Source organism: Nuphar pumila, chromosome 12 (genome assembly GCF_984573655.1).
Source record: "Nuphar pumila chromosome 12, dmNupPumi1.hap1.1, whole genome shotgun sequence".
Lineage (NCBI taxonomy): Eukaryota > Viridiplantae > Streptophyta > Magnoliopsida > Nymphaeales > Nymphaeaceae > Nuphar > Nuphar pumila.
In genome coordinates, this window is record NC_143260.1 from 1,617,706 (window position 1) to 1,633,257 (window position 15,552).

At 39.7% G+C, this 15,552-nt stretch overlaps 1 protein-coding gene across 1 annotated transcript; it reads left to right on the top strand.

Annotated features, from left to right (window-relative positions):
- Nucleotides 1-267: 267 nt before the first annotated feature.
- Nucleotides 268-13,241, top strand: LOC149819599 (protein DETOXIFICATION 21-like). Its single transcript, XM_089982894.1, has 8 exons — nucleotides 268-549; nucleotides 4,846-5,387; nucleotides 5,683-5,769; nucleotides 5,858-5,914; nucleotides 10,389-10,627; nucleotides 11,487-11,605; nucleotides 11,786-11,872; nucleotides 12,941-13,241. Exons 1-8 carry the CDS (start codon nucleotides 304-306, stop codon nucleotides 13,034-13,036), a joined length of 1,473 nt encoding a protein of 490 aa, XP_089839020.1. The 5' UTR covers nucleotides 268-303; the 3' UTR covers nucleotides 13,037-13,241.
- Nucleotides 13,242-15,552: the final 2,311 nt, after the last annotated feature.

Genomic DNA, 15,552 nt, shown 5'->3' on the forward strand with positions numbered 1-15,552 from the left:
TTTCTTGATGGTAGCCTTGGCAGTCTTCTGCCCTGATCTGCTCTGTCTATCATGATTTATTCGATGAACTAAAGTTTTGGGTGTCATCCGTATCAAAGATAAGAGGTCCCATATCCCAAGTAACAGCTTAAAAAATGAAGCCTCATTAAGAATTTTTTGCTTGGATTGAAGGGCATGCAAGTAATTGTACACAAGGCAATTCCGGCCATTCAAAAACTTTCCAAACAAAACCAGCATTCTCTTTCTTTTTTTTTAACATCTCTCTCAAGAAATTAAGCTTAGAAGAGAAGGCTTGTTAAAGGAATGGAGAGCAACTTAGGCGCAAGGCTTCTTGGATCAGCTGATGAGGAAGGGCATTCTCTGCATAAGAAGCTATGGAAGGAATCCAAAAAGCTATGGGTGGTGGCTGCTCCGGCCATCTTTACAAGGTTTACAACATTTGGGATCACAATTATCAGCCAAGCCTATGTCGGCCACATCAATGAAACCGAGCTCGCCGCCTTCGCGCTGGTCTTGACAGTCCTCGTCCGGTTCAGCAATGGAATCCTTGTATGGGATGGTATGATCTTAATTATACCATTGATTCAATGTATGCGTCAATTTTCAGCTCATTGCACCATAGGCTTGGCTAATTTGAAGTCTTAATTCGAGTCGCCTAACCAGGCTCCATAAGGCATAGCATCAACATGGGAAGCATTAATTTTGTCCAACAATGTCTAAACATCTTGCGGCCATGTTTGGATTCCATGGACAAGTCAAGGATTTTAACTCTTCATCCTAGAAAATCCACAGCTTCCAGGATCTTAAACTCTAAACTGCCACAAATCCTGCTGTCACTAGGAGGGAGATTAGGATATTCTGGATTTTTGGTGATATCAACACATACCTTTTTATCATACTTTTGATAGACTTTTAATCTAACATTTGGCTTGTATCTCTGTTTGATCACTTTAGGCAAAAAGGTTTCTAGATTATTGTAACTCAGAAAATTCAATCGCGTTGGTATATATGGAAGGATGATTTGGAGTGTTGGACAGGATCCTAATTGAATTAATTTTCCTTCTATTTTCATAAGTTGACATGGAATAGATCTTAACAAACAAATATGAGATGATTATGTAGATAGAGTTACTACTCTGTTAAAAGTATAAATTACAAAGAAGAAGAAGAAGAAGAAGAAGAAGAAGAAGAAGAAGAAGAAGAAGAAGAAGAAGAAGAAGCTAAATTCCTTTTTTCATAAGACACTTTTAACAATTTGCCCAGAAAAAAAAACATACATGGAATTACTATGGGACCAGGGGGCTCGAGTTTCGCACAGAAGCAGGTAATCTTAGGGTATGGGATCACCAACACCCAAGCCTTGGCTGAGCCCACCAGTGAAAGGCACCCACACATCTGATGGGAGTCGAACCTGAGATGAAGGAGTCGGCACCTTTTCTCTAAGCTTGCTACCGCTCGGGTGACCCGGGCCAATGTGGTAGCAGAACCTCTTAGAGTTGCCAAAGAGTCAAGTCACAACCAGTGCTCAAGAAACTGGTCAAGCCTTTGTCTTTGCCTAATTATAGACTGGGTCGAAGGTGGTTCCTCACTCAAAAGTCTTGGCCATGTCTTTCTCCTAGGTATCATTGACCGAACACAGTCGATCAAGCTGTACTGGGGGAAGCAGATCAGGTCATGCTGAACGTGAGCGTTTTTGCTCATGCCGGACATCATGGCCATCCAGATTTAGTCAACAAAACCACGTGTCATTCATCCAAAATGCAAACAGACGGCCACGATGTCGGCATGAGCAAAAACGCGCATGTTCAGCATAACCTGATCTGCGTCCGTACTGGGTGTCCAGAGTGCCAGCCAGATCAAGGGTAACCTTGGATGCCTTTCATCCGTGAATGGCAATTAAGTGCCCCAACGACCAAATCTGAATTCTTTAATTATGACCCAGATGGGTCCCACAAGAATTTCCAGAGCTGTCGATGCTTTAGATGAACGGCATCTAGAGCATCTCTAATGGACCCCTGATATCAAAGGACCTGTCCTGATCTGCACATCCTGGTACGGCCTCATGCAAATCACATGGGAGATAATGTATAAGCATGCTTGCATGTGTGTGTGTGCACACACGCCCTTATGTACAAAGTGTGTGTGCGTGTCTGCTCGCTCACCCATGCATGCATATTTAGCCAAACTTCCTTTTTTTAATACAACTTTTAACACCAAAAACAGAAAAAAAAAGCAAAAGGAAAAGAAAAGAAACTTCAACTTTGTCAAAATATAGAAAAAAAACATTCAGAACACAAAAAAAATATATGTTGAAAATAAAATACACCTTGGGTTCTGAACACATTGAATCTTGAAATTCCTATACGGTACCTTGATTTTCAAGGAAAAATCCCATAAGCACTTCATTTTATAAAAATTAAAACCGAATTAACTCGTATTATTGTTTGCTGATTTGGGTATAATTCATGTGCACCCCAAAAATTTTTAGGGTTTTTCAGGTTCCTACCAAAGGTCTGTTACCGTTAATCAAATGCCTCCAGCCATTGCCTTAGTTTGTCCTTGGCTCAACACTAACTATTGTTTTTGAAATTACTAATTTACCCTTAAGACAATTCAACTCTAAGAAGGGATTTTTTTTTATGATTGATCAAAATTACTGGTTTACCCTTACCAAATTTTAAAGGAACTATCGAGCTTGTATGAGTCGAGCACCTATTATTCACATTCATCTTCCCAAGCTTATTTTATGAGTCTGAACGACCTCTTTGCAAGTCGAACATGAGCCGAGACACGAGTGGCTCGACTTATTTTCCAGTCCAAACCACATTGCCCTTGTGGAACCAGAAGTGCAGAGAGAGAGAGCCGAACTAAGAATTTCAACATTACGACAGGTTCAACAAATGTTGAAATCGGCAAACAAAACACACAAGACCCAGACCGACAAAGAACACATAAGCCAAAAAAAGGGCACAAAATACAAATCAGAAACAGAGGCGATCAGTCCAGATCCAGGGGAGGCCTTAGCGACGGTGAGGGAGCTCGACGATGAGGGAGGTAGCAACGGGGAGGCTCGGGAGGTGTCACGCCGGAGGCAATGGCTGTTCAGGAGGAGGAGATCGACGAGAGAGGGGAAACCCTAGGAGAAGACACCGACGTGAGAGGAGGTAATGGCAGCAGCGGATGTGTATCGATGGTGAGGGAGCTCGACGATGAGGGAGGCAGGTGACTCGACGGTGAGGGAGCTCGTCGATGAGGGAGGTAGCAACGGGGAGGCTCGGGAGGTGGCACGCTGGAGGCAATGGCTGTTCAGAAGGAAGAGAGAGAGAGAGAGAGCCGAAAAGCGATCAACGTTACTTAAAAGTGAAACTCAACAAAGCGTTGAGACCCACAAGCACAAACACAAACACAACAGCATAACATGAGAACACCAATAACACAAAACAGAACACTCATTGAGGACCACAAACATCTATATGAGGATCGGTTTGTGGCAGAGGCAGGTCTTTGAGATATATGCGTAAGATAGCATACACATCAGCCAAGACCCTATGGGTCAACCAGTTAAGGTTGAACGGGACATCCCGAAAAGTAGCATCATTTCTGGCCATCCATATGAACCACCACCCTGTAAATAACCAAACTCTCCAAATAGTCCTCCACTTCATTTCGCGTCTAATTATAGCAGGGCCGAGGATAAGATCTAACGCAAAGCAACCCTCTCGCACAACAACTGATGGAGCCCTCCAAGTTTTTGAAAACAATTCTTGAAACACTTCACACGACCAGAAGAGATGTTGTGTAGTTTCTTCGGCCTGTCGACAAAGCACACACCAACTGGGAAACTGAAAACCCATCCTCTTGATATTGTTATGGGTCTGTATCCGGTCATGAAGAATCAACCAAGCCAATACCTTGGTCCTCGGAGATGGTCCCTTCGCCCATAAAGCATTGTTGAAGATCCAGCCCTGACCTGGAGGCAAAAGAGAACGGTAGACCTTGTGGACTTGGAAAACTCCCGCATTCGAGACTGCCCATTGAAGCCAAGATCCGTCTACCCCCACGTCCAAATCCCTGTCAAGAAACAAACGCAATGCCCTAAACCACATTTTCCTCAAATGCGATGTGTATGGTCCACGAGCCCCCCGACGAACAGCAAGCGAATCGATTAGACCATATTTTAGCCGGAGGAAGTTTGCGCAAGCATCCTGTGACGTATGAGCCAACCAGCACACAGAGAGAGAGAGAGAGACAAGGACACGTGCATGACTATTTTAATAGATAAATGACAGAAGTTATTATTCGTTAAGCGTTACTCGCTTAACCAAAGCGTAAACTTTGCCGGTAATATGAAAAGTCCCAAAGTTGTGTGCACATGAATTATGCTAAAAGGTTGATGGGTATTTGAAAATTTTCTTTTTTTCAATAGAAAAGTTTTTTAAGTTTAATGTTTTTTTTCAGTTTCGCATATTGCTACTATGAGTGTGTATAGCCACAAGGGATTCATTCATCTTATAGAGGTAACTTATAAATGTCAGTATGTCACCAAGTTGACAAGATGTCACAATTTCGAAACACACGGGGAGGCTGAAGTTGGGTGTACTCCCTGCGGGCAAGGAAACCTAAGGTTTTACGCCAACGAACTCAGTGAGCGAGGCGAGTTTTTTAAAAAAAAACTGTTTTTGTGTACAACCAATGTTTACATTCATGGAACGTAAGCATCGTTGCTTGCATGAACTACTTAAATATGTTAGTTAATTGTATGGTCAAACTGATATCTGTTAATTGTATAGTACATGTAACTTGTGCTAGATAAGCAGTGACGATTGAAATGTTCATTGCTTGCAGTTGGGCATGTCAAGTGCATTGGAAACTCTATGTGGGCAGGGATATGGAGCTGGAAAATACCAGATGCTAGGCATCTACCTTCAACAATCATGGATTGTGCTCTTTGGCACCACAACCTTCCTCCTTCCTTTGTTCATCTTTGCGCCAACTATCCTAGTTCTGCTCGGACAGACAGAAGAAATAGCACAGGCCTCGCGCACCATCGCTCTCTGGTTCATCCCATCCATATATGCTTTCCTCTTTTCTTTCACTCTACAAATGTATCTGCAGGCACAGAGTAAAAACTTGATCATTGGCTACTTGGCGGCTCTATCCATATTGCTTCACGTATCTCTTTCATGGCTTCTTTCATCCAAGCTGGGCTTGGGACTAAATGGGGTAATGATTTCCATGAATCTTGCTTATTGGATACCGAATATTGGACAGATTCTATTTGTTTTCTGTGGTGGCTGCCCAAAGACGTGGACTGGTTTCTCTGCAAGTGCATTTTCCAATCTGTGGCCTGTGGTTAAGCTATCTGCTTCTTCTGGCATAATGATCTGGTGAGGTCCTTCACCTTTTATTTTGCATTAACTTGTAACACATGATTAATGGTTTTGTATAGCCCTGATTAACCAAATCACATCAACGCAGACATGGATGTCAACTGCTACAAAAACAACGCGCGGTTATGCATTTGTTTTTATTACTAGACCCAGATTTTTTTTATAATGGATGAAAAATATATTTTTGGTACATTAATATGTATAGATGGGCCTGCTTCTATGTTTCAACATGCTTCCAAATTCTGTTTCATGAGTTATGATATTTCTTAGCATTGATTGCTTATATAAGCAGTTTGGAGCTGTGGTACAATTCCGTGCTAATCCTATTGACTGGAAACATGAGAGATTCTATGATTGCCATTGATGCTTTATCTATATGGTATCAAATCTTATTTTTCCCTTGTTCATTTGTTATCACAATACCCTCCTCTCCACATTACAATCATCATGTGTTTGTCAATGTACAACCTCAACATAAGTGGATGGGAGATGATGATATCCTTGGGATTCCTTGCTGCAGCCAGGTACCATCAATTTGCATGTGTGGTTGAGAAAGTTGTAAACTTGTCTTCTTTATGGATAAACTTAAAGTAAACAATATTAATCATGATGATCATTACATTTCTTTGTCCAAAAACCAAGAGGCTGGATCAAGAGCAATCACATTGCACATTTTTATGTGTTGTTGCACCTGACAACCCTCCATCTTTCTTTTCAATGCAGCCTGTCAGATCAAACAACAGATGATGGGTGTTTTAAGTGCAGCAACACATTTGAGATGATCTTTTTCCAAAAATCAAGGTCGAGATCCTTGCCTAAGGTCATCTGTCAAAAAATAATTATTTTTGTCATGGATTATATGGAATGAACGTGACCCAAGGATTTTTGGGTCGGATTCAACTTTGATGTGACCCATATTGATCTCGACACATCAAGGGTCCAAATAGCTGTGGGCCTTTATGTGTTATAACCACCCATCATGAGTCTTCCACCATATCTCACTATAAATAGGAGACTCATGGTAGTGTGATGGATACTACATATGTGTTATCACTCTTTGGGGTTAAAGGGTCTTGCTCACCTTTTGACATTGTAGCCTGGGCTCATTTAGTTCGTCGATTGGCTGAAGAGGTCGCCAACCAACCACTTTCACTGAAGCGTCATTCAGATCGTCTATGATCGCTTTTGATAAGTGGCTCTTCCTGATCCATTTAAGCTAACATTGGGTTATGAGTTCATCACGCTTTCGTTGCGCATGTTCGGGGTATGGGTGTATTGGCGTTCAAGCGACACTCGCAAAAAAAGTCATTGGTACATTTCTTTTTTTCCTTGCTAGACTCCTGTTCAGTTTGTAGGAAGTCGGCGGTGAGGGCGAAGGCGTTGACCAATGACCCATCGCCTGCAGGTCGACAACTATCGCTGCCCCCCCCCCCCCCCCCCCCCCTTACCATAAGCCAGGAGTTGCAACCGATCTGGCTCTGCCACGACAAGCAGCAACTGGCTGCTTGAGGTCAGCCATGGCGATTGTAGAGTGATGTTTGTGATTGTGGCTGTAAACAGCCACAATCGGCCACAGTAGGCAGTTTGGCCAGCTGCCGTCGCCACTAGTGGCGAAGGCAGGGAACCCTCCCTCTTTACATGTTTCTGTTTTCGCTGCTGCAACTGAAGCCCATTGCTAGTGGAGGCTACTGGCAATGAAAGACAATGGGAGGAGGAGGAGAGCATAACTCTCAACAAAAAAATCCATTCAAGGAGGGGAGGGGTCGGGTTTTACTATAATAACTATAGTGAATCCTGACCCGAAGGGAGGGGACCTGATCCAAACTCGGACCTATTTTCGGGGTTCTAGGTGGATTGGGTCTGCACCTGTCCCGAGGGAGATCCAATATGAGCTTGAACCCATTAATGAGGTTTCGAGTCTGCACCTGTCTTGGGGGGATTCGATCGAAGCCTTGACCCATTAATGAGTTTTTGAGTGGTTCGAATTTGCACCCGACCTAGCAGGACCCGATTTAGCCTTGGACCCATTAATGGGTTTTTGGGTGGATCGAGTCTGCACTCGACCCGATTCGAGCTCGAACCCATTAGCAAGTTTCTAAGTGGATCGGGGTTGCTCGTGTTTGACCCGATCCAGGACCCGAACCCATTTTGGGGTTCCTGGTGGACTGGGTAGGTGCCTGACTCAGCCAAACTCGGCCCCGTTTTGGGTGGACTGGGTCTAAAATCGAATCGTTGGACCTGGCCTAGGACCCGGATCCTATATGGGGTTCTGAGTGGACCGGGTCAAACCCAAACCTAGTGAACCCAGTCCGAGTCCCGGATGGTTTTCAGGTGGACTAGGTCTAAGTTCAACCTAGAGGGACCTGATACCCAGTTTAACCGTGTCTTGGTCCGATATTGGGTTGGATCAGGTCCTGAACTGGACCATGTAACCATTATGGAAGTGAACTAGTTCAAAAACTGATTCAAAGTCGATTCAGGGCATTCTGAAACTAGTTTCAAGTATTTTAGTACCATTTCAGCAGTTTTTGAGATTGGTTCTGGGGTTTCTGGAATTGGTTCATGCATTTTGGGAGCAATTTAGGGCTTTTTGTAACTATTTTTGGGCTTTATATGACTGGTTCAGGGTCTTTAAGGACTCGTTCAAGCCGTTTTTCATACTCAATCACGAGTAATACTTATAAAAGTATGTTTTAGTCATTTTTCTCATATTTTTATATGGTATTTCTTATCATGGATGGTGACTTTAGCATAATATTATGTGTTATTTCATGTGTATTTTGAGTTGTTCATGATATTTAAGTATGAGATTATGACTGAATTCAAAACAATACATGTTTGTTGTGGCATGCTTTGCAATATGAATATACTTACAGTAAAATATCTCGATGAACTCACTCTTGCAATCACCAAAGTATTCTGAGTTGTGTTGATTGAGGGTTCTTTGGACCATATTAAGATCAAAATTTGGTATTGTAATTGTGTGTGACTTTACGAAGAAATGATTCTACCCAAAGGTAGGCCATTGTGTTCTAAATTCACACAGGGTATAATAATATGTGTGTACACCGTCCCATGAAGCATATTCATACCAAAAGATATAGTGCTGAATTATCTCTGGTTACATGATATGCTAGTTTCACCAATTGAGTGTTCAATTCTTTAAGATTTGAGGAGGAAAAGCAACTCAAAATGTTATTGTTTTCATTAAATTAAGTAGAACGATAATGACCCTATTATGATTGCTTTAAAAAATGTGAATAATAAAGGGTTTCATGTTTAATTTTTCCATATGAATCTTATATGAGCAATTATCCCACTCCTACAAAGAATAACACAAAGGGTCATGAGGTTGACTATGAGAAGTGAAAGCGCTCAAATAAGCTTAGCATGTTGGTTTTACAATCATGAGTGACTAAGAATATGCGAAGCGACATACCCCACTGCAGAACCGTGAAGAAATTTCTAAAAGCCATTGAAGTGAAAATTATTGCTCTATATGAGACTTCATCTTAAGTCATATGGATTAGAAACTTCATTTAAGGTTATGATATTGTGAACTCTATTGAGAGGCCATTGAATATCTTTTTATGATAATGAAGTTGTTGTGTTTTTCTCTAATAACAATAAGAGCTCTACTTCGTATTGACACATGAAGTTTGTTGTTAAAGAAAGAACAGAGAATCATTTAGTATGTATTGATGCAATTGGCATGAAGGAAATGACTGTAGATCCTATTACTAAAGGGTTGGCACCGGGATTGTATTCTTAACATGTAATGAGGCTGAGTCTATTTGATTCCTTGTGATGTATGATAATACATTATGATTTTATGTGATCATATTTATGAAACTAAATTGATTCTTCATGTTTTGTGTAGTGTTGATTCTGTGTAAAGTGTCTCATTTTAAATTGAGAATAGTATAATAACAATATTAAAAAAACCAATAGAATAGGTTAGAAACCAACCTATTCATAAAAATATTCTTAACATGTTAAACACTTAAAATGAATAATATTGTATTATATTAAAATATGACATATCATATATAGATATTAATCTTCATGACTCATATGATTCATTTTTGTGATACATGATAGCACGTGAACCTACATAAAAATTGAATCGATATAATAGTTGAGAACCTCGATAATGTGCTTTTTTGTGTCAATGAGTCAAGTGAGATAATGTTAGATTTTTTGGTCGGATCAAATCCAATTTTGATGTGACCCATATTGACCCGAGCACATCAAAGGTCCAAATAGTTGTTGGCTTTTCAGTTTTGAGGGGCTAAAGCCAGTTATGAAATGTCATAACTGTCCATTTGTTATAACCACCTGTCATGAGCCTCCTACCATATCTCACTATAAATAGGAGTGATGAGTACTACATATGTGTTATTACTCTCTTGTTCTCTCTAAGGTTCAAGGGTCCTGCCCACCTTTTGACATTGTGGCATGGGTTCATTAAGAGCATCAATTGATTGAGGAAAATGTTGACCACCCACCTCTATTGAAGTGTTATTCGGATCATCCATAGCCGCTTTTCATAAGTGGTTCTTTTTTATCCGTACTTATCTTTTTCCAAAAATGAAAGCCATTCTGGAGATCCCTGCCTAAGCTCATCTGTTAAATGGAATGAAAGCGACCCCGTAAAATTATCATAAAACACCAAGATGTGACACTTGTCTTCTTCTGCTGATTCACAATACAACGGTTTCCCCATCATGAAAAAACAATTTTTTTTCAACTACATTAAAATTGATACCTGCTCTTATTCACCAAACACATGCACTATTCATGCATGCACCATTCCGCTAAAAATCCTTGCTGCCCAGCCTAATTGTTTCTATCACATGTTCATGGTTCAGAACTTCAGACCTACAATTTGATAGTGATTTACATTCAATCATTTTGGATAACGCTTCCATCTTCTGTCTTCCTCATGTGTATGTGCGTGTGCATGCATTCTATGATATTTGTGCTTTCATATTGCAGTGTGAGGGTCTCTAATGAACTTGGAAGTGGAAGTGCAAGAGCCGCAAAGTTTGCAGTGCTGGTTGTAGCCGGAACTTCATTTTCCATTGGTTTTGTACTGTTTGTGCTATTCATGGTATTTCGTGGGAGCGTCGCTTATGTGTTTACAGATGACAAGAGGGTAGTCAAAGCAGTTTCACATCTATCTTCTTGGCTAGCCTTGTCTATCTTGCTCAACAGTGTCCAACCGGTACTCTCAGGTTTGTCTTCTTCAAAGCCTATATACTGAGAGCCATAGAATTATGCTATGGAAAAATAGAGAAAGTAAATGCAACATTCTCATCAAGTGAAAAAGCAATTTTTGTTACTTGAGGCTTCATGTTGTTACCTTTGGGTGTGATTGGGTAAGAGAGAAATTGGTGATCCTCATCTCCTCTTGAAAATTGTGAACACAGGAAGGCAACAAGCTTTAAGAAAATGGTTCCTGAAAAACAAGTGGTGAGGATTTCCATGGGGTTTCTTTTTACTCATCTTGGTGACATGCACAGAAAAGTGGCATGGCTTTAGATTTCCATTAAATTCTCCAAACCTAGAGAATCTTAGGCTTTTCGGCATTATTGGGAGCTATCAGTACCACCTATTTAGCTAGGAACGTGACATCTTGAAAATTGGACAATTTCATGACCCGCATGAACTATAAAATTAATGAGAATTTCTCACATTTTTATATTGTCAATGTAAAACATCAACACAGTACATCACATCTATCCTGTATGGGATCCAAACTAACCAGCTGGTTCCTGCTAGTTCTAGACAAGATTATCAACTCTGTGGATGTAAAAACTATGTATATACATTGAAAATATCAGCAGGATCAAATGCAGTCAAAATTAATTTATAAAAAAAAATATGATGCACTGTCACATTGCAATATGGACAAATCTTGATGCGGTTAAAACTTGTGGGGTTCCCCTAACCATACACCTTGCATAACGAACGATACAGGGCATCACACTTTCTGTGAAGCGTGTTCTCATATGATCTCCTCCTTGTAAGTTGTAATACATGTTGCTAGCTTGACAAATTGAAAGCACTGACACGCTACTCGCTTGCACTTAGGTGTCGCTGTTGGTGCAGGTTGGCAAAGCTTGGTGGGATACGTGAACATTGCATGTTATTATCTAATAGGTGCTCCCTTGGGAGCTGTCTTGGGTTATGTTGTGGGTCTTCAAGTTCAAGTAAGCATGCTAACTTGTGTATTCAAATAATTACTTCAAAGGAAAATAAGGATCATGCTTACCATTGCTCTTTTCAATTGTTCAAATAGCATTTATTTTTCTTTCTTCATGTGTATAAATTTGTGTTTTTTTATACTGTAATTCTCTTTTAAATATTTATTTTGTTGTTGTTTTTCACAGGGAGTATGGATGGGAATGATTTTTGGTACTGCCCTTCAATCGTTTATACTAATCTACTTGACATGGAGAACCGATTGGGACAAACAGGTACCTCATTTGACACATCGTTCAGAAGAATTTGTCTCTTTTTTGGTGCCTCGTGACAAAAAATTTGTAATCATTTAGGATTTTCGATGTCCTTTAATTGTACCTTTAAACTTTCCTAAATTGTCGGTGTTGCTTAGTAGAGTGGAGTGGTGGACATCAAGCAGACCCGAGTCGGTCTTATCAGGCAAGGTTCAGAGTGGGTTAGGTTGGGTCCTTCTAAACCAAAGTAGTAATGGGATCTGGAGAGGCCCAGTGTACATTTAGACGATCTTTCATCCATACCTGGACTCAGCTTGTTTACTACTCGAGCTGGAATTGAGATCAGGTGCAATGTGATTAAAACACACTTTAAATGTACTGATGCATCCAATCACCTATACCATCTTTAGGATACAGCCATAGTGACAAAAGTTTAAAACGACAAAATATAGGCAGTCAAAAAACTGGGAAGTTTTTGAAAATTTTCATAAATCTAGCATTTTTTTTGGCAAAATCTCGACAATAAGAAATAAATAAAAAATACAAAATTTTTTAATTTTTATAAGAAAATATAAATGAAACACATTTAAAAATAAAAATCTCGGGGGTTTTCACGATAAATATCTGCTAAAAACCTAAATATCATGATATTTGTCACGGTTTGAAAATCTCATGAGAAATTGTCGTTTTAAACTTTCAGGCAATTTCTCACGATATTATCGCAAGATTTTTTTATAAAATCTTGCATATTTGTCACATAGGATACAGCCTGTGGGCAGTGGGGGCGACACGCTAAAAGTGTGAAATCACATTGCACTTGATGCATGGGGCTTTGAGCTGTAGAAACAGATCCACACTGTGCATCTCACTTGGGAACTGTGAGATATGTGAGAGTAGAGGCCACAAACACCTCCATCAAATAAGACGTAAGGTGGGCTGTATAAGTAACCTAAATTGAGTTGCACTGTCTTACCAAGGGATATAGGAATCCTGATCGATTCGATCCCCCAAAAGGTGAAAAAAAGAAAAGGAAGAATCCACATGGTTTCTGAATTCCGATGACTGTGTCATTTCTTTTATGATGTGCAGGTATCTATGGCTGTTGAACGTGTGAATAAATATGTGACGCCCCATACAACCACGTCTAGCAGTTGCCACGACTCCGGTGATACACTGCAAAAATGATTTGAGCACCAAAACAATATGAGAGAGAGAGAGAGAGAGAGTTGTGTGTTTGTGGTATCACCTATTGAAAACAAGTGGCTTTTCATCTTTGCTGTGTACTTAGCAAATTGTTAGATTGGAGCAGTAAGTAAAATTTTGAATAAGGCTATGTTTGAGAGCCGGAGATGGGAGGAAAGGCTTTAATTAATACCTCCTACCAGTTCAAGCTTTGGAGTGAACACTCCAAGCTTTGTGTGTTTGGCTCATTTACCATCCCTATCTTCATCAGTGGTTTAGATAAAAAACCATTTTTTTTTTAATCGTGAAATTTTAACACATCGTGGACTATTGAATTTTGAAGCTCTTGAAAAAAGCTGCTTATACATTGCGATCAGACTGTAATCAAATTATTATTATTTTTTTTTTTATATTTTACATGAAGAAACCACCCCAGGATCAAAGACTTTGTCGTGCTGGCTCTGTCTACCGTACTTGCAAAAGAATGAGTGAGTCATTTCTAATATTGAAGAGCAATACAATTGAGGTAGCCAATATTCTTCCATCCCTTACGCAGTATACCTTTTCATTTAATTGTTTGACAAATAAATCTCCTTATTGTTAAGCAAAGCCAAAATTCTCTATATTAGAGATTTCCTTGGTGAGAAAAGATCTCACAATAAGTTAAAATTATGCAATAACAACGTAGATGGTGCTAGCTTTTGAGCACAATATCAAGATCGACCAGGAATTAGAAAATATAACAAATTTGTCTAATTGATTTTTTTTTTTTTTTATAATTTTGTTCTTTTGTCACCTAAAAATTTAGGCGTCTTGGTCAAACTACTTGTTTATGTTGTCGCCTAAAAAATCAAACACCCATGTAAGTTGTCACATAAAAAAATTAGGCACCATGATTTTAACCAAACAAAATAGCAAAATCATCGGAGAATAAAGTATTGTGATTATCATATTTTATAGTTCACAGGCAGTTATGGTAGTATCATCTATGTTCTTGTTCGTAGAACTTATTGTTTTCTTTAGAAATTCTCATAAAAAACAAAAACAAATATAAAACATAAAAAAACATAAGAAAAATACATAAATATAAATATTTAAGATTTACAATAACACACCTAGATTTTTGCTTATTTACAAAAACACTCCTAACCTTTGAGAATTTACCAATACCCGCCTAGTTAAGAAATAGCTGAATTTACCATAGTTAAACTAAGAGCGGATCCTCCCAAACCTGGGTGAGAATAGCAAAACCACAAAACCCACTCCTTTGTACTGTAGCTCAGTACAAGTGGGACCCACAAAGGGGTGGGTTTTGTGGTTGTAAACGCTGGCTGAGATTGCTAGTATCACCCAGCGTTTGACAGGATCCGCTTTCCACAAAACTTTGAGTGCTTTTTGTAAAATTTTCAAGTTCTTTTTTGTGTAAATATGAGGAGAGGGTTGTGTATGTTCGCCCCCGATGATTCACTGAATCCCACGTCTGTGTTCGGGGCTTTGAATGAGCACCACGTATACAAGCACATGGGGCTCGTATTCCCGTGTATGTTGACATAACTTTGCATCGGACTCTGGTGTTGTTGCAAAGACTTAAGTACCCTTTCTTGCTATTCTTCTCATAAAGTGATGGTTTGAGAAAATGACAAAAATGCCCTTCATTCAAAAAAGAAAAAACAAACAGTTCAAAAAAAGGACAAACATGTCCTCCATCCAGAAAGTCGAGGATGATGTTGACTCTTCAAAGTCTTCTTCTTTTTCTGTTCAAAAAAAGGACAAACATGTCTTCTTCTTCTTTCTCCGTAAAACACTGTAAAACCCTCTCTCTCTCTCTAGAGAAGAAATCAAGGGAAACAAAGAGTTCTTCCTAGAGAAGGTCATGAACATCAACCCTCTCACTCTCTCTCCCTTCTCTCTCTACTTCTGTGCACATCCAACAGACGATCCTACATTGCTCCATCGTCATCTTCTTCTTCTTCCTTCTTCGTAAAACACTGTAAAACCCTCTCTCTCTCTAGAGAAGAAATCAAGGGAGGTAAAGGGTTCCTCCTGGAGAAGGCCATGAACACCAACCCTCTCACTTTCTCTCCCTTCTCTCTCTACTTATGTGCCCGATTTAGAGTTTTTGCCCTTACAGGAGGGGGTCTGGGGGTTCATCCCAGCGTGGGTAGCATCATTCAACTAAATGAGTTGTAGATCCTGATTCAGAGTTTTTACCCTTATAGGAGAGGGGTCTGGGGGCTCCTCCCAACGTGGGTAGCATCATTCAACTTGAAAAGTTGTGGAGTCTGATTCAAAGTTTTTACCCATTCATATTTTAAGGCATTAAATCTCATGTTTGAACATTCACGCATGTGCAGTTTGCTTTCATCATGTTCAGTTGCTTTCTAGATTATACTTTGAATTCTTGTGCATTTTAGATCTATCAATTTGTATGTAACCAGAGCTCATTTTAACTTAAATTTTTTACTGCAACTTCATGCATATGTCTTCATGCTCTCCACCAAAAATCAGATCATTCTGAG

Excerpts from the sequence above, each read along its gene's own strand:
- LOC149819599 (XM_089982894.1), top strand. The coding sequence starts at position 304 with ATGGAGAGCAACTTAGGCGCAAGGCTTCTTGGATCAGCTGATGAGGAA. Across the intron at positions 10,628-11,486 it reads TGTCCAACCGGTACTCTCAG|GTGTCGCTGTTGGTGCAGGT; the intron begins GTTTGTCTTCTT and ends GCTTGCACTTAG. Across the intron at positions 11,606-11,785 it reads TTGTGGGTCTTCAAGTTCAA|GGAGTATGGATGGGAATGAT; the intron begins GTAAGCATGCTA and ends TGTTTTTCACAG.